This window comes from Taurulus bubalis (genome assembly GCF_910589615.1).
Source record: "Taurulus bubalis genome assembly, chromosome: 14".
Taxonomy (NCBI): Eukaryota; Metazoa; Chordata; class Actinopteri; order Perciformes; family Cottidae; genus Taurulus; species Taurulus bubalis.
This window is the reverse complement of record NC_136602.1, coordinates 8,304,040-8,328,097: the sequence shown is the minus strand read 5'-3', so window position 1 is coordinate 8,328,097 and position 24,058 is coordinate 8,304,040. Positions and strand designations below refer to the sequence as shown.

General features: G+C 38.9%; 2 protein-coding genes across 2 annotated transcripts in view; one reads left to right on the top strand and one right to left on the bottom strand.

Annotated features, from left to right (window-relative positions):
• phactr2 (phosphatase and actin regulator 2) overlaps window positions 1–1,882 on the top strand; it is a gene marked incomplete at both ends in the record, with an annotated part of 33,864 nt that extends 31,982 nt beyond the window's left edge. Inside the window, 2 exons of the mRNA XM_079229482.1 lie at window positions 686–773; window positions 1,740–1,882. Coding sequence (XP_079085608.1) covers window positions 686–773; window positions 1,740–1,882 — 231 coding nt within the window. The remainder of the gene's footprint in view (window positions 1–685; window positions 774–1,739) is intronic.
• An 11,727-nt stretch (window positions 1,883–13,609) lies between these two features.
• sf3b5 (splicing factor 3b, subunit 5) lies at window positions 13,610–14,561 on the bottom strand. The gene is made up of 2 exons (XM_079229577.1): window positions 14,470–14,561; window positions 13,610–13,993 (listed from the first exon to the last, which is right to left on the bottom strand). The coding sequence occupies exon 2, from the start codon at window positions 13,965–13,967 to the stop codon at window positions 13,707–13,709; it is 261 nt and encodes an 86-aa protein (XP_079085703.1). The 5' UTR covers window positions 13,968–13,993; window positions 14,470–14,561; the 3' UTR covers window positions 13,610–13,706.
• Between the last annotated feature and the right edge of the window lie 9,497 nt (window positions 14,562–24,058).

The window sequence follows — 24,058 nt, the reverse complement described above, 5'->3', positions numbered from 1 at the left end:
GAAATTCCCCTCAGCTTACATGAAGTGAGATGACCCGCGTGTCGATACACAAATAAGTGTGTGCATGCAGCAGATCTACTGAACAAGCGTCTTCAGTGTGTTTATAGATGCAGAAAGCTCCTTAGGGATTGCTGGAGGGCAGTTTCTAAGTTCAACCTGCCCTCTGCTGTTGATGTTTAATACTACACAACATAGAAAAATCACAGAAAACAGACCTTCTGAGCGCTGAACCCTCACCGACTTTACTCTGCTTCAGCTGCACAGCCAGACTGAGAGCAAGAGGAGGGGACAAATGCTGTGTGAGGAACATTTTGATTAACACAATCCTCAAGGAACAAAGAACAATGCACATGTTTGCTGCTGTGTACATGTTCATGTGTACGTTGTTCTTGCCAGCACATTGCAACATTACATTATGAATTGTGGCTAGTTCCCTGAAGCCAAGTCTTCAGCTACATATTCATGGAAAGTATACCGCAAATAGCTCAAAGGTTGCTTAGAGTAGAAAACACAGTTGTGTAATAACTATGTTTGATGATGTGTGTTTGGGGATCCGGTGGCCTTGTCCTGCTTGTCGCATTTTTATGATTTTTGTTTGTTTGTGTGTTTGTGTGTGTGTGTGTGTGTGTGTGTGTGTGTGTGTGTGTGTGTGTGTGTGTGTGTGTGTGTGTGTTCTGCCCCTCAGGCTGCTATCCGTAAGGAGCTGAATGAGTTTAAGAGCCGAGAGATGGAGGTTCATGAAGACAGCAAACAGTTTACCAGGTACTCGAGCGGTTGATGACCACCATTTAGTCGACTCCGACCATAACTCACACTTTATTAGTGATTCATTACCATAAATTCTGCAGTTTACGAGTTCACATTGATCAATATCTTTATTACTCTGATCCTACAAAGCCATTTCCACGAACATTAAAGCCATGATACACACCTGGGGCGACTCCAGTTTCTTAGCCCAGATCAGTGTGACATGGTTTCTTATTGTACTGCTGTACAGATCAAGTTCACCTGTAGAAATGATTACACATTTTAATTCAAATATGTAATTACATAATGTTTCAGTTGAAATTGTCAATTTATTTTACAATTTGAGAAAAAAATCCAATCTGAATACTATTAACTGTTTACCTGTTTATATTCATATGACCCATATTGTTACTCTGATTTTGGCGTTGTATATATTTTAGATTTTCACTTTATTGTTATTGTCATCTGAGACTTTTTATTTTTGCACCTTTTCCCTCTGGATAGATAAAGTTGTATCGTATCTTTTGTATTCCATAATAATTGATGTAGCAAATAGCACCTTTATCCTTGCTGCAGTGTTTCGATTAGTCATAGATCCTCAGCACAAAACACAAAAACATCATTACGCCAGACGATTTTTATTCTGTAAAGCAATTTGCTGCAGCTCAAGGCATCAATAAATTATTTTTTTTGTGCCCGGTGAAGATCCATATTGCATTAATACATAGCAGCAGTAGATAATCAAATGTGTTACTGAATAAAAAAAACTGCGCAGATTCAGATTTTGCTCTTAGTATCTCTTGCTTTGTCAAACACCTGCTAAAACATTTTTTGGGGGATGTGGTGGTGTCACTTTAAAAAACATCAAATTGGAACAAATGAGAACTAACAACCAATTGCAACCCTAAACTACATTGTATGCATGCATGATTGATTTGTATATATTATATTGCGCATATATTATTTTCACGCTTTTGTGTTTGTACTTCCAGATTCCATCGGCCCTAAGCACTGCCACTGCCAGCTGGACGTCAGCGCCACAAGCTCTGCGGTCCACAGCTCCCAGCAGCCCCGGCCCTCCAGACCCTCAGTACACAGCTCAGTCCATTTTTCTTTGGGACCCTCTTGCAACTGATGAAATAAAATTTCTGTCTGTAGTGACAGTAGCAGGTGTGTCTTAAGGCCTTGGCCATCCGTGGACACCAGTGAAAATTTGCACATATCTATAGTCAGAACAGTGGTGTGTATAGCACTCTGATTAGATTATTTATTGTAGATGGCCAGAACATGCTGTATGTGATGTTTTTTTTTGTTTATTTGTTCTTTTGGTTCGCTTCATCATAGAGAGACTCCTGGAAGGAAAACAGTGGACAAAATTACCATCTTAATATATTGAATGTGGCTCAGCTGTACTAAAGAGTTTGTGTACTTGCCAAGATATGCCTTGTTATAAACTGCCAAATGTCCATATATGGGCATCCGCCTAGAACAGGAAATGGCAGTGATTGGATAGTTGCGTGCTGGTCTCAGTGCTTATGTCACAGATCAGAAGGGAGGAGAGGCAGTTTATTCGGCTCGGCTGTGCCTCTCGGAGTTGGATCTGAAATACTGCAGTTCAGTTTTAGACATATTTAAAGTATATTGCCACTAGGGGGCATTATATCATTAGAGTAGTCTGCGAGGATGATGATTTGAATGTAGATGAAGAATAATCTGCAAGTGTTGTACTTCTAACTGCTGAAGCCTAGGGACCGGTGGGCACCTGGGACTCTTTACAGTGAAGTGCAATGGGAACCTCTCCAGTTCTAGACAGTTCTAATCCCTCGGCAGTCCTGATGATACACGGTGACCATGCACCATCATATACTGTATCTTATGTTGAGTTATTAAGTGCAAACCTCTGTTCACAAAGTGCTGGACTTGCTGTTTAGATGATCTACTTTTCAAGCTTTGACTTTTCATTTTAGGCTTTTGGCTGAAGCTCTAATTTGGTGCCAAAGAAAAAGCAGGTATTTGATTCTATGTTGGTTTTCTTATTTGAAAGTGATTTTTAGTGTGGCGCACTTCCTAGGGTGTTTTTTTTATAAATAGCCAACAGGCACAGAGAGTTCGAGAGTTTCCCCACTAAAGCAATCAACAGTCCTCTTGAAGAAGTCGAGAAGTACTTTATTTTTCATTTCCTTGAATGTGCTTTTGCAACTCAATCTGTCAGCCCAGAGATTTGCTGACAAGTGGTCCTTTTACATCTTGCCCTAACATGCACCTTGAATCCAAAGATCTGCTTTTATCGACACACAGTTTGATTTATCATTTGAACCTGAGGATATAAAGGAATTGTTCAACTTCACCGTCTCACACCTTCTTGGTGAGTGTTAGGTTTGAAGGTCAATACCAGCAGCAGACTATAAGCTTAGCTCACCATCAGAACTGTGAGCAGAGGGAAACAGCTAGCCTGGCTCTTCCTATTTTGTTTTTTGTACACATTAAAAGATAAGATATTGATAACAAGATGCAGAGAGACGTTTGTATCCTTTGAACAGAGCCAGGCTAGCTGTTTCCCTATGTTTCCAGTCTTTATGCTAAGCTAATCTCCTGCTGATTGTAGCTTCATAACTCCTGGCAGGAATATTAATGAGAGTATATCCCAAAAGGTTGAGCCATTCCTTTAATATCAGATGTAAAGCAAAGCTAATATATTGATTTGTGTTATAGTAATCTAAGCAGACACAATGGAGGTTATGAAGCAGAATAATGTATTTCTTAGAAATATGCTTCGACCCTAGATTTATGATTTGTTGGCAACGTGGCTGGGGTGGTTTGATTTTATGGATCCCTAGTGTTCACCTTCGGTGCATTCATAGATTTTCTTCTTTGAAGTGCTCCAATACTCAAGATGTATGTCAATGCAAATGCAAAGAGGATCCATTAATAATGCTTTGTTTTTGTGTGAATGCCAAGGACAGAAAACCTGAATTTATAGATTGTTCTCAGCTATATAATATAACTAATATAAGAAGCTGGGGAAGAAATAAAACCAAACTTGGTCTAGATGTTCATATAAGAATTAAACAAAACTGTTCAAAAAAACATGTTTTTCCTCCCAGCATATTTGGACTATAGAAGAGATGTTGACTGAAAAGTGGTTGCCATATTGAGCTTGCTGACGTCCAAAGGCTTGTATTCTTATAATAGACCTCCAACCTCGACAACATTCTTACAAATAAGAACTGAAAAAGACAGATTTATTCTGAATCTGAATGGGTTTGTAACAAGAAATGATGTACAGTGATGGAAAAGAACCAACAGTATTCATTCATGTCAATGTCTATGTTGCTATATATATATTGATTATTTTGTACACATACATGTATATCGAGCATGTGCATACATTGAAATCAATGTTACTACCAATATGATACAATAGAACTTTGATGTGAATGTTTTAAACTCGTGATTTTGGTTGTCTTCTTTTTTTATTTTCCCCAGACAATAAGAAAGAAATTACCAGTTCATGTGTACGGGCTGACTCTAGGCAGCATATTGAGAACAGTATGTTGAGTAACTGCCACGCCTTAACCAAACCTACTTGTTACCTTAATTAACAGACCATGGACAAGCCAGAGTATGGGAACATAATGATGCATCATATTTTGTATTCTGTTCCACTTTCACTTGAACTAAAGTGCAGTCAGTATTTAATGGATAGAGACTCTGTTTAAAAGCAATTTATAATCCTTTCTAGACTTCACTTCTGATTTATTTCTTCAGATGACCGTAGGTCACATTACACAAACTATAAGAAAAACAAACAGGATGTCATTTGAAATGAAATCTGGTTCAGGCACAGTATATAATCTAGATTTATTTTATAATATTTGGATTGGTTGCGCATAAAATGAGTTTATGAAGGGGAACAGAATGCATCAAAGACTAATAAACATTTTAGATATAAAGTGTTGGTGGAATAGCTTTTATCCCATCGTGGCTGAGTAAACATAAATATGCTGCTTGCATCTCTGTTGAAAAGACAAATTAGTCTCTAAAGCATTACTGGGAACATATTTATTTTAACCAAGCCTATTTAGCATTTATAAGCAGTATACAGCTCACTCTCACCGCTCTCGTGGCATCATTTCCACCACAGCACTTTAAACCACCTGCTCAGTACAAACAGTAGACAGTCACAGTAAGTGACGAGCTGGTGAACGTAGCGGTGTATTTAGCAGCTAAAGAGACAGATGTGTCCTTCAGGAGTTGGTAGAGAACAAGACAGAGCTAAAAGAGAGTGAATATTAGATTTATATTTGCCAGTTGGCCTCAAACATGACTTTAAATGAATGCTGAATTTGTAAATAAGTCGATGTTTGCCATATCAACTGAAAAGTTGATAATGTGTAAAATATTATAACCTTTTCATCTTTGCATATATGTCTAGTTGATTTGATCACAAGTATTTAACACATTCATTAATGGTTTTAAACCTGTCTGAATGATTTTTAATCTGTGTGAATATCTTGTAGTTACAGTCATGAAATTCTGTGCTAATAACCATTCATAAGCGGCTTATACAACAACTATGGATGCTAAATTGTAGAAGTTAGAATTGGAGACCAGGTACATTAATACACAGTATATTATAGGTAGTGGGTTACAAAGCTTTTATGAAGTGTTATATGCTGCTTTTAAATAAATAGAGCGGTGAAAATAAAAGTGTTACCTAATAAGATTTCACTGTATGTGTAAATCCAGGGTTAGAGCTTGTTATCTAGTTTAACACAGCACAAGGGAGTCCTGGTCTGGACTGTCATTACATTTATTTATATAAATGTCCCACTGAAACACTGATGCATAAATCCATATTGTAGTCCAGAATTATTTTAGGTGTTAAGTTATAACCAGTCAGTATTAATCAGAAGGAGCGAGTCTGCAGTCTGTTTCATCTCATCTGGTATGGAACTGTGAAATACACGCAATACACTAAAAGAAAAGTTATAATAACACAACCCTCATTTCTTTGCATCGTTGAAGTATTAAAGATACAATTCCTGCCATTATATTTATTTGAAAAGATATCTCTAAAAATTCCAGCTGAGTTGGTTTAAAAAGCATTCACAGATATGTTGACACCTGTTTTTCCCGGTGGCTGCTGCAGCAGTGGAGCCCTCCACCATGAAAATGTTTACATTTCCTTTATCACTTCCACAAATCACACCCACCCCTCCAAATGATATCAAAGAGCCATAATCAGACCGCTGCTGCTGTTGACCCTGCAGCCTTTATTCTTCAACATGTAATTGTTTCTAGATCATGTGAAATTCACAGTGAGGTGTCATGATTTGCTCGGGATCACAAGTGTCAGTCACAATATAAACCTTCCAGCTTTAAATGCATTGAAAGTCATTGAAAAGTATTGATCTTTTTTCTTTTTTTTTTATCTTTGAAGTCATAGGATAATGTCATATATCCCCAAAACAGCTATTGTTACGTCCAAACTGTGTATATTGGTTTTTGTATATAAAGAATCATGGGAAAACCTCTATTTAGTCCTCTTGTTTATTTCTCGTTGTATGATCAGTATTAATTTAACCACTGGAGTAAAAATAGGCTTGAGCATATTACACAGGAATGTATAAATATAAGTGTGTCAGTAGTAATATGGATGCAAACAGGTAGAGTCCTGAGTATTGTGATTTGTTTTATATAAATTCAGATAAAACATTTACACATGCCCAACAAGCCTGCAAGAAAACATGATATTTCATTAATTATCCTTCTCTCTTTTTTATTATTATATTGTGGCCGGCAGCACTCCTGGAGCTGGTTTTGGGAGGCAGATTCCAGAGTCCTTGAAGGCCACATTTCCTAAACCATTATTCAGAGACATAAAATCGATAGACGCTTAGTGTTAGTATGGTTTTAATCTTAAATACATTACATCATTCCTTTCAGATCTCCTGAAATAATTAAAAGCTGCACCAATTCCTTTTTTTTTGTCCCCCACTGATGTCACAAAAACAGCTATGGGAGAAATCTATAGCCTGTCTGGAAATTAAAAAGTGTGGCAATTAGTGGCCTTTCAAGGATATTATTCTTTTCTTTTTTTTAATGAAGAAAGCCTTTAGCACAGCTTGTCTCATCACCTTCCTCGTGCCCTGAATTTGAATAATTGTAGAGGATGATAGCATAATGACTCTTAAGAAGTATGCATTGAACCTTGCAATGCTTTTAGTCTCTCACTGAGACTCTAGGTCACAAAAGGACAAACTAATCTGCTAAAAGTGAGATGGCACATATGGATTTCAGTGTGTCTCAGGGGAACGAGGGTCTGTCACTCAGTCCACCACTTTGGTGCAGGCTGAAATATCTTCAAAACTGTTGGCTAGATTGCCATGAGATTCAGTATAAACGTTCATTGTGACTTCGGTGATCCTCTGAACTTTCTTCCCGTGCCATCACGGCAGTTGTAGTTTTGAGAGAGATGTCTCAACAACTATGAGATGGATTGCCAGGACATTCATGCCCCCTCATGCAGACTTTTAACAACATCCACCATCACAGGATTTTTTTAATTAATCGCTTGATTCATTGCTAAATACATGTAAAGCTAATGACATTCCCATCAGCCTCAGCTGTGCGTTGTTTCAAGAGAAAATTAGCATATGTTAGCATGAAGCTATGATTATGAACATTTTAAATCAGATGAATGTTGGCATTGTCATTGTGAACATATGTTAGCATTGAGCTAAAAGCCTCACAGAGCTGTTGCAGACACATGTGCTATTAATGTCTAATCTTTCTCTCTTTTTGTCAAATCAATTAAAGTAATGTATCACTATATACTGAAGTTAAAATAAGGGCATCAACACTGGTCTGTTTATATTTCTCTACCCGTCTTTTCACACTTGTGGCTCACTACCAATAAAACCAAGTGGAAGTCACTCTGATGCAACAAAATAATATAATCTCCTTGCATGTCGTAATGCATGTCAGTTTAATTTGACAAATGCACAATAAGACTCTGGTAGCTCTAATAGCTGCTCTCCAAACAGGGATATTTGAATACATCTTCAGCCACCAATTTGCAAATGCAATGTGACAAAGAGGACTGAGAGTCAAACCACTTTACTCTGCTGTGCCATTAAAACTACATTTTGCCAAATAGATTGTGTGGTCTCAGAGTGCGTGGCATCCTAATGCATGTGTTGCCAGCATCCCTAAACCTCTGAGCGAGGTAAAAGTAAGTATTAAAGTACCAGCCGTATGTATTCTATTCAGCCTCATTCAGAGTACGAGCTTGCCTTTTAAAGAGGATGTGGCTGTAATGGATTGAAGGGGACAAGGAAATTAAAGCTGGAGAGTGAAGGAGACGAGGATCCAGGAGATTCGGAAATGTAGATTGCAGAGACAGATGGTAAGAAATGAGAGACAGTCAGAGGCGTGAATCACCTTCAACTTTAAAGGCCTTTTCTGATAACCTGCTGCCTTTGGAATTAATTTTACAGAACATGTGGGCTGGAAAAACCTTTCCTGATCTTGGTGACAGGAAAGGTGTGAATTAAAGTTTTTGGTTTGCTTATGATGTACGGCCTTTTGCCACCTTTGCTGCTCCCTTGCACGATCGCCAGTGGTGATAATCGGTTTTATGGAGGAGAGCAGGGCAGCTTGGAGAGCGAGATAACTGCAGCAGCTGGTGCTTATACCTGGAAGATGTCCTCCTGGACCACAGTGATCATAAACCTCCTGCTCTCTCTCTCACACACTTATCTCATCTCAGCACATCCACTACGTAAATCATCCCCTTTATCTTAAACTTGAAAGTTTTGCACACAAAAACAATCTAAAACTAAATCCACTTTTAATTTGTTTTTCTTTTCAGAAATGTCATGAAAAGGTAATTGCTCTGTAAGAAGCGGGTGGTGACGACCTTTATTTCAAAAAGTTAAACAGGATATGTCAGTGCACAAAATTGCTTCTGAAACCACTCAGAGGAGACACAAAGTGTGTCATCTTAAAGACCCAGCAGGCATTGGCTTTCCTCTCTCAAGGGCCATAATTCCATCTCTGTTTGCATTTACTAAAAATGGCGCCAGGCACGCTCTACGGGATTCTTCACAGAAATAATTCCTGTGATTTCCCCCAGTGAAGGTGTGTTTTATCTTGGATGTTTCCACTCCACTGGTAAGCCTATCTGCGCAGTAGAGATGGAGAGAGAAAGTGGAAGAAAAGAGTGGAGGAGCACAATGGAGGAGGGTTAAGGCAGATAGGTGGATAAAACAGGAGGCGGAGAGAAGGGCACAGATAATTGGATTGTGGGAGCATTCATATTTGACGAGGGAGAATGTGCTTCCTGGACCTTTTCCCCGACTGACTGAGGTCCTGTGTAATCAGAGAGCCAAACGAGATGCCCTCATCAGCGTGAACACAGAGATGGCAAGTTGCTATTCATTGGGAGATGTCACTCAAGGTATTAGGTACCATTTAAAAATGCAAACATGCAACAATGTCATTGCAGTTTCAACTCTAATTATAGCTTTTAATGAGCAACATGTAGGTACACAATTAATTGCCTCACTAACAAGGCACTGCAGGTTCCTGAGTGGCCCCAGAGGTGAGGTGATAATGAACTGCCATGTGAGATTAGAGCGATGCAGTGGGGGTTGAGATGCGAGATGTTTAAGCGGCCTGTACTCACTAACCTCAGTACCAGTGAGATGGGTCCTCACCAGCGAAAATAAAACGTTAGTACAGTTAAAATGCTTCACGTGGAGCTGAACTTCATCTCTCTGTAGGTTTCAGCTTGAGTACCTCTGGGAATGGGGTAAACAGTGTGGGTGAGGAAAAGGTTTCGCATATCCAAAATGATTATTCATAGCAAACGTACCAAATTTAATGATCAAAGTTTTGAGTTATTTCATACCTACAACAAGTGTCAACTTCATGATGGCGCTGAGGGAAAGTCAGAGGATTACCATTGGGATTCATCCTCTGGGGAGCATGAATGACTGTGCAAGATTTCATGGCAATCTATCCGATAGTTGTGTTAAATCCTTCTGGACCGAAGTGACACGTAATCCCTCGAGCTGCGCCAGTGTGGCTAAAATGATGTGATCCTATATCGCAGAGTCGAGCACAGAGTTATGGGTTATATGCAGAAGGGGATCCATTATCAAACCTAATTCTGTATTTGGGTCATTACCCTGCAAGCACAACGTTGCAAATATACAAGGAAGACAATTTAGTTTTGTGTGTTAAGACACATTTTGCTGGTTCCAGTTTGGACTCAGGATATAATAAAGCACAGCTGCTGTGCTTTTCTTTGAGTTTTATTGTTTTGTGTGTTTAGGATTTGGATCGACAAACTCAAAACCAGATCCTATGAAATGAAAAAGTATGGAAGTATTAAATATTTTTAGCATGCACTTAGAAAGAACAAAGACATTTTATTTCACAATTATCATAGTCTAGCCGCCTGCTTGGGGCTTTAGTGGGGTATTCAATACCTTTATTCCCTTCACCTCATTCATGATCAGTTTTTACTGCAAATATAACTTGTGTATTATGAGTGTACTTGTACTGTAAAAGTATTTGTGGTGTGCTTGTTGGCAGGCAGGACACAGTATTTCTAGTCATTGTGAAAGTCTCCAGAAGGAAAACAACAAGCTGTTTCCCATCTACTGCTCTTTCCCTTTGCTGTATGAAAACTCTTTATAGAACATTCTAGACTTTGGCACAGAATTATTTCACGTACAAATTGGAGGTGTGCAGGGATTTACAAGTCATCCTGATCAGTCTAATTAATAATGTCTCCGATCTGCTCTTTTATCAGTAGATTAACACAATATTTCCTTATTGTTGAGAAAACATTGAAAAGGAGGAGGTCTCTCTTGAGTGCTTCTCCTACAAATTGGGTATTGAAGTATATAATCAAAGTACACCTACGTGGCTTATTCCCATTAAAAAGTCCATCTCCACTAATGTAGCTGGAGACTGTGGAGCAGACGTCTATTTATGTGCTCAGAGAGAACAAGTCAAGCATTTCATGCGCGCGCGTGTGTGACGACACGCACCGTCCGACTTCACGCTGCTTCCATGCCTGACTTGGCAGCGTCGTCTTCACGACTCTCACAGTGAGGACAGATGGCAAGGACTTACCCCACTAAGTAACCCTCCAACACACACACATACACACACACACACACACGTGATGTGCAATACAAGAACTTCTTTGGCACCCACTGACACGTCTCTCAATCCAACAATGAGTCATGCATAGCATCCTTTCCCACCAAGTGTCTGTGTTTGTGTGTGTGTGTCTGTGTCTGTGTGTGTGTTTGGCTGGCAGCAGGCGCCAATAAATCACCTTAAGTCAGCAAGTCACACATCTCTCTCTCTCTGTCTGCTGCCCACTTGAGCCCAGACAAAAGCCTTGCAACGGCTGCAACTTCAAACATCGACTCGACATCAACCACCCTGAGGCAATTTGCATTGTGAAATAATTTTCTCATGGCTGGTGGCATATTAAGCTGACACCACTGATCAAAGGCACTGATTCAAATTCAACAGTGGAATAATTTTGTTAATGTCTGCCATGAGCTGTTTCATGGCAGTTTCTAAACCGGTGCCGCTGCTTGAGAAGTTAATTTGCACTTTGGAATCTAATTGCTATCACTTGCTTTTCAAAAGAACCAGACGACGTAATTAGTAGCTTCATTAACTACAAAGATCATGTATGAAAATCAGTCACCTCTTCAAATTGCGTTCTTTGATTTTTTTTTTTTTCCCTTGATTTTAGGTATAAACTGTTCTCCATAAAATAGACAGTTCATGTTAAATACGTAGCAATTTATAACTTTACTCGGCAATCAGACATAACGAGACAGCGTGGTCAGGATGTGAGGACAAGTCATGCACAGCTGATCTGTGTGCACTCTAAAGTGTGGGTGGATGATTGGGTGCGTGTGCGTGTATGGTGCATGTGCGAGAGACTCTGTAGGTGGAGAGTTTGTTGAATCGGCAAGGCCAAACAAATGCAAGTCACTGCTAAAATACACCAGTGTACAGTGTATACACATGCAGCTGATGCGCTTATATTAGAGCTTTTTAATGTTCTAGTCTGCGCTTTATACATTCCAAACTGACATCAAGTTTGTTGTAGAATATAGATGTCGACGCAAAAAAAATATGACTTCATACATGTGCATGTACCAAATGACCTTTTATCAATAAAATTTGCACTGCTCTTGAGCTTCAAATAAATTGTTTTCTAGTCCTAGACAGACTTTTAAGCCTTATTTTGAATTAACTTTGAGTACTTTTTACATGCATACAAAACGATTGTATTGTGTTAATTCTATATCAATTGTTAATAGTGATCAAATGTTTCCACATTTCTAATCAGTTGATTTCTTTGTCTGAGCTTATGCTTACGTTGAAGCTTCATTTAATAATTTGAAGTTACTTTATGTCCTTTTCTTTTTTCTTTGAGATGGAATAATATAACAATATTGCACGCATACAATAGAATTTGCCTAATTTGTGCCATTAGAGGCACGGATGAAATTGACAGATAGATGGTAAATTAAAAAACACTTAAATACGAAAGTGAGATCAACACGTCCAACACGTCCGGTACCTACCGGACCGAAAAGCAACGCAGATTTCGGTGCTTCCTTCCGGTGCCTGAGCCGATTTAAATCCTTTTTTTTTACACTACTCTGTAAAGTTGCACGGTATATAGATACTAAAAAGGTAGCGCGGTGCCCGCACGCTAAAAACGATTATTAAAATAGCCCGGATCAGAGCACACTCGCTGCTCTGCTCTCTGTCTGCCTGCATGCAGAGCGGAGCTCGAGGGGGCGGGGCTTCCAGCGCTCACACACACACAGTGCGCGCACACAGAGATCGCTGGAGACACGAGCACGAGCTTTTGAACGTCCGTCCTCGGCTTGATGGAACAAATCTCTCCAGTTGATATTAATGATGACGTGTAGTCCAGTAAAGCAGCAGTTTTAGGATCCAACAGTGTCTGAGTTCTGTTGCACACGGTCCCATCAGGCCACCTGATTGGACTGGTGTCTGTTCTTTTTTTAAATATATATTTTTATAGTTTGAAGTTAAAAGGTTTGAAGCTGTAGTTTGAAGTCAAGTGTTTTGTATGTACTTATTTATTTATATCTATAGTATACTTTAAACAGTTAATAATATTGTTCAATTTGAAGAAAAAAAATTGCCTTGGCAATAAAAAATTATCAGTTCAGGCACCGGTATCGTTTTAAAAGTATCGGTTTAGCACCGGCATCGGAAAAAACCCAAACGATACCCATCTCTAGACATGAGTGGTCACTGAGCAACTTAATATGAATACTTTTTGATTCAACCTCACTGAACGCCTATGGAAAATGTGTGTGCTACACTACCATCATAAAAATAAGGGACTTTTTTGAGAAATAGATTGTATTATTTCTGAAGCCAACCTAAACCAAAGAGAGTACTAAAGCTGTCGTTTACTGGTGGTGCCCCAAGCCATATTTCCCTTTCTACTGGTCTAACTTTAATCTGTACGTAGAAATGATTACATTTTGAATGGTAACACGTGAATTTTAATAAATCAAAACGAAATTTCAACTAAGAACACAACTCCATCCGTTATTACAATAATTGACAGATGAAAGTACACCACTGTCTTTTCCATCATCTCTTCTAAGAAATGTTAAGATCTTTTTTTTCTTCTCAGTGGTCCAGAAGCAATCAATGTAAAGCTCTGATGTCCAGGTATCGTCTGTTGTGAAACTGGACAGTCCATTAAGTGGTGGCAGGGTAAAAAAGAGCCAGTTTTATGATAAAAAATTTTTAGAACAGCGTTACTTTGAATAGGTTTAATAGTAAATCAAGTTGTGTCCAATAAAAAAGAAAAAGCACAAACATCCTGTAAAAACATCCACAGCTCACTCGAGTGTATTTTAGGCATCATCGGGTTTGTCTGATGGCGGTCCACATGGCTGGAGCATCTTCTCCATCAGGTTGAAGCGGACTCTGGCTTTGCTCTCGTTCTCAGCAACAGAGAAGTAGTTGAGCAGGTCAAAATGTCCCATGTAGGAGCAGTAAGAGTCTCTGTGCTGGTTGACCAGCCATTCCCACTTGCTGGTGTCGGCGTGTCCTGTACCGATGTACTTAGACTGGAGATGCTCCAGCTGACTGTGGATGTTGTATCTGTCGGTCATTCTCGCTGAGATGAGTCTCAGAGGCTCTAGAGAAAAATTAGATGCAATATCAGTTCATAAATTCATGCTGAGGCAAACTAATTGAATTTTAGCCCTGCAAGAGACTATTACTATTTAGTTTTAACAGTTAACGTTACATACCTAGCTAAAGTTAGCTAGTCATTGTGAAATGAACCATTTGCTGTGTGCTTGAGCGAGCTACGCACTCAATATAATCGAACAATTCAAGTAAAAAGCTCCCTCGCGTTGAGCCATTAAAAGTTAATGTTAAACGTTTCGGATGCTAACGTTAAACATACTATTACTAAACATGTTACGTTAGTATAACACAGCATCTTTAGCATGCTAACGTTGCTTTCAATGGCTTTCCGGCTACAGTAACGTGGAGTTAGCTCATGCTAGCTGGACAAAAGTATCCTCGGACCGTCACTTAAAATTGCTCTTTTAGCTGAATATGTATTTTCGAGTTCTCATATAGCTTTCAAATGCAAAGTAGACTTACTCGATCAAATGTAAGGAGTTGAGAGCGAAGGCTGAAGATGTAAATAATCTTTCGCTTCGTTCGTCGCAAAGCAATGAAACGATGACTTCCGGTTGTTTTCCCGTTGACAATGAACCGGTGAGAAACAAAGCCTGGAACTTAAGTTCCGCTTCTCAAATGTATATACAAATGTGCTTTAATGGCATTGCCATGACGATTATGTACAGTGTTGCCTCACCAAGTTGTACACGGTTTAATAATAGTAGATAAGAGATTTTAATGGCAATTACTAGTAATGGTGAGAACCACAGAGAAAATAAAACAAACCTAAAAATAACAGATTTTGAAGGACAGTTTCATTGATTATTTGGCTGTGTGTCCCTCAGGCTGACACAATGCGGGTAATTATATATGCGTATTATTATGCGTATTATTATGTTCATCTTGGTTTAACATGTTAACATTTCCTAGGTTGTTGTTTGTTCATCTTGCGTACAGAGTGCTTATGGAGTGTGTTCATCCCTAAAGATTTAAAGAAGACAAGAAAGGTGCACATTTTTGTAAAGGTTATCTGATATGTTTTGTTATAGTCAAAGCTAATTCCCAACTCAGTCACTCGATGGGACAATTACCTGACTTTTTCCCAGTTTTTTTTTCCCCCTACAATTTTTAATTATCAGTATGTTGCTTGTTGAACTGAGTCAGCTCCTGTTTCTTGTTGTTTCTCATTAGAAACAACAGAGAGCAAGAGGAGGGGGGGAGGGGGTGCAATAGTTCTAGTAATAGCTAGCGGTGGGGTTGTGCACAGTAGACCACATCTGGGTCAGACTACCTTAATGGATATTGTACATAAACCCCTCATACATTAAATCATTATAACATTTTGCTGCCTTTACACAAGGACATTACTGCTTGTGGTCCCACTAGAGCCACTGTGAAATATTTACAGCTCCCCCCCCCCCTCTAGATCTCGTTGTGGCAAGGTGTACATGAAAAATTGACTCTGGCTTCTGTTATCAGTTATGGGGCACGTTGGAAACGGGTCGATCATAAATGTTGGTGGCACTGTTTCTGTTTTCTATGTGTCCAGTCAGCAATTAAAAGAAATAACTAGAAAACAGAATCAGAAACCGTTTTACCATGGTATGTTTCCATACGAGGAACTTGTCTTGGCGGGTGGTGCATACATTAGAAAATCACAACAATCAACACAGTGCAATGAATAGAAATATATTACATTTACAATAGAATATAAAATCCAGAAACGATCAACAAGTTTGCAGTGATAATGAATCAATAAAAGCAAAGTAAGGGACAACAATGCCATCAGAGGTTAATTATAGAGAAAAAAGCTGGAGTGCCCAGAGGATCTTATGAGCCTTGATTAGTTTCCATTCCTTTATGTTTGTGGGATACTGTAGTGCCACGTATTCAATCTTTATGGGTAAATTAGGAGTTCAATGTGTTTTGAAGGATACAACCAGACTGTTTTTCCAGTCCCTTGGCATAAGAGAAGCTGAATGCACAATAAGGGCAGCAGACTGGGATTTGCTTCTGAATGAGAATAAAGACACAATTATATGTCTGTCATCAGTCTTTTGAAATACTTGAAGGAGGAGAAATTACATTGAAGGCGGGATGAATGAGATGTGCTGATACATTATGCTTCTATTTTCTATTATCTCCATTTGTGTGTTTGATTGTGATTATTATTAACCGGTCTATTTTTGAGTCCAATGTTCTTTGCTTCTTATCATTGTGAAAATGGAGACTTGGGAAACATTTGGGAAATTACAGACTTGTATTACTTTAATAGCATTAGTTTTCTTTTTGGAATGATTCATTTTAAAATAATACCCCATCATATTTTAATTAGACTGCCACAAATCTGGCAGAGAGACAAGTTAAAGTAAGAATAATAACTGCAGAGGTGGAGGCTGACATCCGGTGCCCCGAATTTGAGTCTCTAATATGTCAAGTCCCAAAAAGACAAACTCTTACATTACAAAGATGCAACTAAATTGCATCTTTTATTAGACCCACAGCCACATTTGTGATTCAGGTTTTCCTTCCAATATGTTTCCTTAAACAACTGTTAAGACATGACTTATAAGCTGAGTATCTCTGCTTTGATTGACAGGTGGACGCTGTCATAGCCACTAGCTACCAGCTTGGCTGTGATTGTGGTGTTGGTGCCTTTTTTGAGAATGTTTCATTAAAATATTGGACAAATAGTCCAATAAAGAGTTATAAGTACTAGCAGATGGTCCAAGAAGTCAGTGCTCCACTTTTTCAGTGAGTGAAATTCTAGGTCTTCACTATAATTATGCTTGCTCATGTATAATAAACGGTCTGCATGCACAGTGCATGCTCCCATCTCATGGGCAGCCAACACTGCACTGTCTGAGGCAAAGGAATATATGCTTTCATGTACATTTTGATTATATTTCTGGAATGAGTATATTTAGTACTTGTTTTTACAATATTTCAGTTAACCAGCAGTTAGTTGCTGAAAGAAAAGTACACTTGATATTATCTACTAGTTTTTGCCAGTTAATTGTTAACTAGCTTGATTAAGCATGGTAATTGAGGCGTTTTAATTCATCTATGTCCAGTCATTCTTTGCTGTAAGACATGTATTTTATAAAATATTTAATGTTATAAAATTATTACTTATTATTAACATTACTTGAGGTACCTTTCCCCATTGATCAACTTGCTAGCTAAATTTGCTGACACATGGCACACTGGACATTGTATTTGACAAATTAATACATTTATTTGTCAAATTATGGGATTATTTGGCAAATTTGTTTAATATATCTTGATAAAATGTGGTAAATACAGCCTGAGGAAAAAACACTAATATTTTCATTTTATTCCCATAATTTGTTAATTCCTTGCCCGAGAAATAGGAGTATATTCACTGTTCACAGATGTAATCTTTTCTCACTTTTGGGCAGCTACGTATATGGTAAAATAATAGTCACAGGGGCATAATCAAACTTTGATAGCCGATCTTTTAATGAGCAGACTTGGGAACTGCAAAGCACTGGCTGGAGGAAAGGGTAATGAAATCAGGTGGATGGATGGGAATACTGCCTGACTGGATGGCTTCGGTGCCCCACAGTCCTCCTGAATGATGGCTTTGTAAAAACATGAGTCAGCAATACTTCCAGTGATTTAAACAAACTGCCTGAGATGGAGCCATTCTCAATTTACAGGCGTCCGAGGTAGATAGAGAAGTAAAAACAAACTACACCCTGTAGGATTGTTAAAGTGATGGCTGGTTAGTCGGAGGACAAACTGAGGAGGTTCATTGGTCAGCTTTCAAACTGCCGGCTTTTGCTGGGTGGCTGGTTCATTGGCAGACAAAGTAATGAGGTGAATGCGGCTTCAAAGGACTCATTTGCATAGTGGTACAATATCTCAACCAATAGTTGTTGTTTTTCTGGCTTGTTTCCTATTGGTTTTCTCATGACAATGCAGGACTTTAATTTCTCCACCATACCTAAGATTCTCTCTACACTACAGCATCCACTTCTCATCCTCCTGATCCACTGTGAACCACAGCAGCAAAATGCAATGTTCCTCTTGGTCAGATGATGGCATCCGGTTCGCCTTTCATCTAGGTGTGAAATAGCCTGAAGAAAATGCTGCTCTATGACAGTGCTGAGTTGCAGGGGTATCAACGCTGGGGGGATTTAAATTGGATTTGGCATGGTTCTGAACTTACAATCTCACTCCTTGCATTTCTATTTGCTGTTCAAAACTCATTATTTTGTCCATTGGTCATGTGCTACGCTGAGTAAAGAGCTGGTTAACACAAGGCTTTGGTTATGACCTGAGAAAATCCACGAGCAGGGGCAAATATAAAACAAGACTCTGCCTGGCCTTTGGCCTTTTTCCTGGAGCCTTCGGAGCTGAACAGCCTGTACAGTTGAAAGCAGATAAACACGACATCCAGAGCACTGCGTGACTTTCTCAAATGAATAGGCATTACATTTCCTGTAAGTACAGATGCAGTGCAGAATCTCATTATTTAGCCCATGCCGGTTACGCGTGGACTCAAACATTATTACAGGATTTCCAAAATACGCATTTTTAATCAAAATATTTACAAAGTGAGCACGTGCAGAATCGTAATGAGATGATAAACCTAATCAAATATGTAGAATTTAAAGAAAAAAAATGAACAGAATGTGTGCATTTGTAAATAAGGTATCTGTTGTTTCCAGTATGCAAACAGCAAGTTCCTTACAGGGGATATAAATGGGCCATAGTATCACATTTCTGTAGGATAAAAAACAAACACATTTTTTGGGGGGGGGATCTTCTGATACAAACAAAGTCTTTGAAATATGAGGTCATTTAACTTCAGTTTGGTTGATTAGCTTTCCGAACAGACATGGGCAGCTTCCCAATGTCATGTCTGAATGAGGGTATTGTCTCTGCGGAGAGAGGGGACATTCAACGGCGCTTGATAATAATCGCTGTGACAGGAGCAATCATGCTGCCAACTCCAATAACATAATGCCTGGCTCCCCGACAGGATGGAGCTGAAGGCATGTACGCAGACATACATGCAGCGATGCGCCCACGCCCCCCTGAGACCGAGCTAGGGACGTTTTCTCTCACAGCTCTTCATGCACGCCACACATCTATGCATGCACATTGGATCCCTGGTGACCTCACAGATTGTCTGGGTTGATATTGCATGCGCATTGAACACATCTGAAGTTAAATTCTGCGAAGACTCAAACTTTTAATATTCGGTGTGACGACCCTCTCTGCCATTGCTCGTTGTCCCTGCAGGTGTGCAGGTGGGCGTGGCAGAGGGTCATCAGGAGAGTGGGAACACCTGTGCCAATTAGCGGCACCCGTTTGGTTGGTATTCAAGATGATGGTCTGTCTCTGCACTATCCAACATTACACACACACGCACACACACCCCTCCACTACTGAAAATACTGACTCCACATGCCACCGTTTACCTAGTTTGTGTTTAAATTCAATAAACCCATTTCTGTTAAACTACTCCTTTGTGTGTGTATACACCCTTCTTTTGTCATGGCCATGCAGCCTGGTTCATGACATCGGAAATTACTCAAAGAATCAAGGCATCCCAGTGTCAAATATAAAAATGGTGTGGAAACAGGTTTCAGCCAGTTTCCTGCCCTCGTTCACTTCCCCTACACAACACTTGGTAAAGCGTAGGCACCATATGTCCAGCACGTGGCCACTTGCTGAGCGAGGGTCAGAGAGGAGCAGGAGGCTGGAAATGAAACACACCTGCTGTTGAGCTGGCCTAATAATTTAGAATCACTCCCTAGAATAGGGAGGAGCAAAGGATGTCACATGACTTGCGTTCATTTTCAGTCTTTAAACTTGACATAGAATAAAAGTTTCTAGAATTAAAAAGATAGCAGCAGCCATTTTGAAATGTCCTTCCATTGTAACCACATGTGTAATAGAGCTGCAGGAATTAGTCCTGAATCCCAGAAAGGATTTAGCAATGTTCCAACTTCCATTTCACTCGTCTCAAAGTTAATGTTTTTGTTTAGATACCTGAAATAAGGTCTTTATTCTAAAGATTTTAAAGTTTTGTTTTACGGCATGAAATATGTCACTAAATACTCCTCTTGTGTATTATGAAGCTTTTAATGGTCTTAAAAAGTTGGCCTCGTTGTGTGTACTCATGCGATCGTGGTGTAGTTTGTTTATCACCCAACATTCGCTATATACTTCTGTCGATTGCATTCAAGCCTCAAAAATCATAAAAGTGGTGTTTGTTTGTGAGAACAAAACGTGTCATAAACTCGTGTTAAAATGCAATGGAGAAATCTCATTGCCGTCTTGTGGATGGAACCAGCGCACCGCTAATTTCTGGGTTTTGCTTACAAAAGTATGTTAATAACATTAATTCTGGCCCTATTCCATTTAGGTGAGCCAGGGGCCTTGTTTTGTGCATGCCGACTCACTGAATGGCTGTGTCACACTGGATAGATAGATTGGGACCATAATTAATTAATTAATTACACCTTTGTTTACCCTGCTATGACATGACAAAATGGCTGCTATGAAAAGGGCCTGTTATTAAAATATTATTATTATAATATTCTATCCTGCATTGTGCAGATAAAATGATGAAAGAATGTACATAATTGTTCCCGTTCTTTGTCCCCTTTGGTTTTCTGGATTTTCAAAGGATGTCCTATATGGAAGAGTGTCAAGAAAAAACAATCAAGTCTACATTAGACACCATTACACCTCTCTCACAGACATGGAGGACATTTATCTTGCCAAGCATGTCTACATGTGTACAGGTTTCTACAGGTGCACTTCCAGGGGGATGGTGTTGTGCATGCTGCCTCTCTGGTATATCATACTGTGACAGATGAATTGAACCAGAGCTGTCGTTAATGTTATTTGTTACTCCTGTGCTTTTACTGCTCTGACAAATCAAAATATCTGCTGCTGCAACATATAAATCCACAGCCAAGTACACATACACTCACTGAGCTGATGCAGCACCATATGGCTGCAAAATGGAGGATTGTCATAGTTTTAAGCAAGTATTTACATTACAATTTCTGAATTTACAGTGGTAAATTCAAATTCCAGGAGACAACTAGTGATTAATAGGGAAACAAGCTCCAGCCTCAAACTGATGGTTGCTGAATTTCAATTATGTCTGCTTATATATGTTCTGATAATATCCTCATAAATAATTTGTATTACTTGTCATTTGGACTACTCATCTCTAAATGTAGAAGAAAAGCGGTGTTGTGTTTCAGGTTGAGAATGAATGACATACTTTTATTTGAAGACAACAAAAAAAAGCATTCAGTGAGATTCAGAAGTACATTTTATTCCATAGACCATTAATAATAGGATTTTTTATATATGCATTGTGATACAGAATGTTGCCCATAAAGTAGAAATTGAGAAATGCCATTTACAAGTCATGATTGTGTCACAAGTTATGAAAAAAAAGGAAAATTCTTTGGTGGCATGTGTACAGATCATGGACATCATTAAATACATTTGATTTAAATGTACCCTCAAAAGTGTATTCTGTACATGTGGCCTGCTGTAAAATGGGTCTTAATGCCAATCATGTTTTGTTCCAGAAAATGTTTGTTGGTTTTCTTCATCTCATTGGGAATAAATATAATGTGTGCTCAATAAAATACAAGTAGATAAAAGCAGGCTCCTCATATTTGAAAGTTTATTAGCTGTAATTAAGCTATATTTAGCCAACACAAGTTGGTTAGAAAAACTGTCCCCTGCTTTTTAATGTAAAATCAGCAAATCTTGGAAATGGAGTTTTACAAACATTACATACATGATAAGGAAAATGTAATTTCTTCTCTGAAAAAGCCCAGTTTAGGAGCGTTTTCAAACTGTGTGCTTATGTTAAAGGAGTTAAAGTAAGATCTGAGAAATGTCTCTAAACACATACATGTTAGAAAATAATTGCTTCAAACATGTGAAAAGAATATACTGACTATGGGTTTTCAACATTGTGTGGAGGATTTCTTTGTGGAGGCTTGAAATTAGGGCTCGATAGAGCCCAGGAGCATAACCTCACTTCCACTAGGATGAAAACTAGAGCATCAGTGAGTCTGTTGCTCAGTCGACATGATGCACTTACTTATTTATCACAGCCGAGAATTTGCTAGCGAGCGGCGTTTCAAAGCACAGAATAATGCCTATTTAATTCATCTTCATTTCACCCTGAAATGCATTTCAGGGTGAAATAAAAGGGTTACTTGCAATACAGCATGTGACACTCGATGCCGCTGTTTTGGTATAATTTATGTTTATAAACAGTTTTCGGTTGTGGCAGCTGGGAACTTGAAAGACTGAAAATAATAACAGTCAACTGTATATTCTTTCAAAAAGTACATAAAGCAGCAATACCCAATACAAACGGATAATGATATGCTTGTATGTAAAAAAAATAAAAATGAAACAATCAAAGTTAAACTCTTAATAATTTAAGATTTTACACACAGCCTTCTGATTAATATACATCTCTTCAGTTAACAAGGCAGATTAAATTTGACAAAAGTTATATTTTAAAGCAAAATAACTGGCCCACCGCGATCGTTAGAAATAATTTTCATGGTTTCATATTCATAAAAAAACAAACAGAATACTTACACTATTTGACATGGGAGGTTAATACAATCATCTTCATCTTTACACATCGTACAAAAAAATACTGGTACACAGAATATCGAGTAGAGCTTCTGTAAAGGCAACTGGCAAGTATAGCATACCAACAACACGTAAGCAATTCTAAAGGTTACAACAGATTTACAATCCGGCTTGGCTCACTTGTTTCAGGGGAGAAGTGACTCCATTAAAAGCCATACCTGGTGTAATGGCTGTTAAGCAGTAGTTAATCATACACTGGTAGTGCCATATGTTGCACTATATACCACAATAGCATGCTCTGTGCGCTATGCAAACAGGCTGATGCATCGTCTTTGCTTTTTTTTTTCCACAGTTCATCACAAGGATCCAGTGTGACAAAGACAGCTGGGTTTCCTTCTGTACATTCAGAAGTGCTCTTCTGTTTATCTCTATAATGATCCGCCCAGTAAACACTTCTTAGAGAGACAAGATGAAAAGACAGGAAAGATAACAACAAAAGGTTCGGTGGGTTGAGAGGAGAGAGCGCAGACGTATGTCAACGCAGTCAGTCTTCCTGAAGTGACCAAAGCCAGCATGCTGCTGTGCAGCTCGATGTATGGAGAACGGTGTTGATTGGGCGGGATCCATACAGACGTCAGGTTAGAAGCACAGTTGGTGCTGTAAATGACTTTGAATAACGCCTCCTGTCCGGTGATGTCATTGTGTGGTGAGAGAGGCATTCGGTAACACAAGTCCAAAATCAAATAAGATCCTTCACCAGCCAGTAACACCCATGAATCCACATTTCCGGACAACTGTCCTTTCACACGGGTAAACAATTCGAAAAGAACATTTCTGGGGGAAAGGTGACCCTAATAGTGATCCTATAAACTCTGCAAATAGGATGATTAATGTATTTAATTATTTTACAACCTAGATCATTATGGATGAGGAGGCTTCGATCAATGTGGCGCCTTATAGGGAGCATACAGAACCTAACATCGTCATAAAAGTGTCTTGTTTGAGTGTCTTTTATAGATCTGTCTATACATATGTCTTTATTTACTGCACTGTATAGTCTTTAATGTTATAGAAATAATAATAATGAGAATAAAAAGTTGTAATTGCGTTGATGCACAATTTAGTGCAAAAGCTTCTTCATATGGGAGGAGTCTTGTGATGAGTCTTGTTTTTTTGTTTGAGTCTTGCTCCATTTCTGGATTTATTTCAGAGTAAAAGCCTTGCAGAGCCATGCAGTTAGTAACAGTAACACTGATGCAGCGCTGCAGTTGAGCTTTCAAACCGTCATTTAAATGCTCTGTGCTATTGTGTCTCAGTCGTGTCCTGGATTGTTTGTATGTATGTGTCAATTTGTGTTTGTGTGGTCAGAGCCCTGTGGTGACCTGCGTGACCTCTGAATTAAGATCGTCGTTGGCAGCGCTGCCACAACAGCGAGAGTCCACCG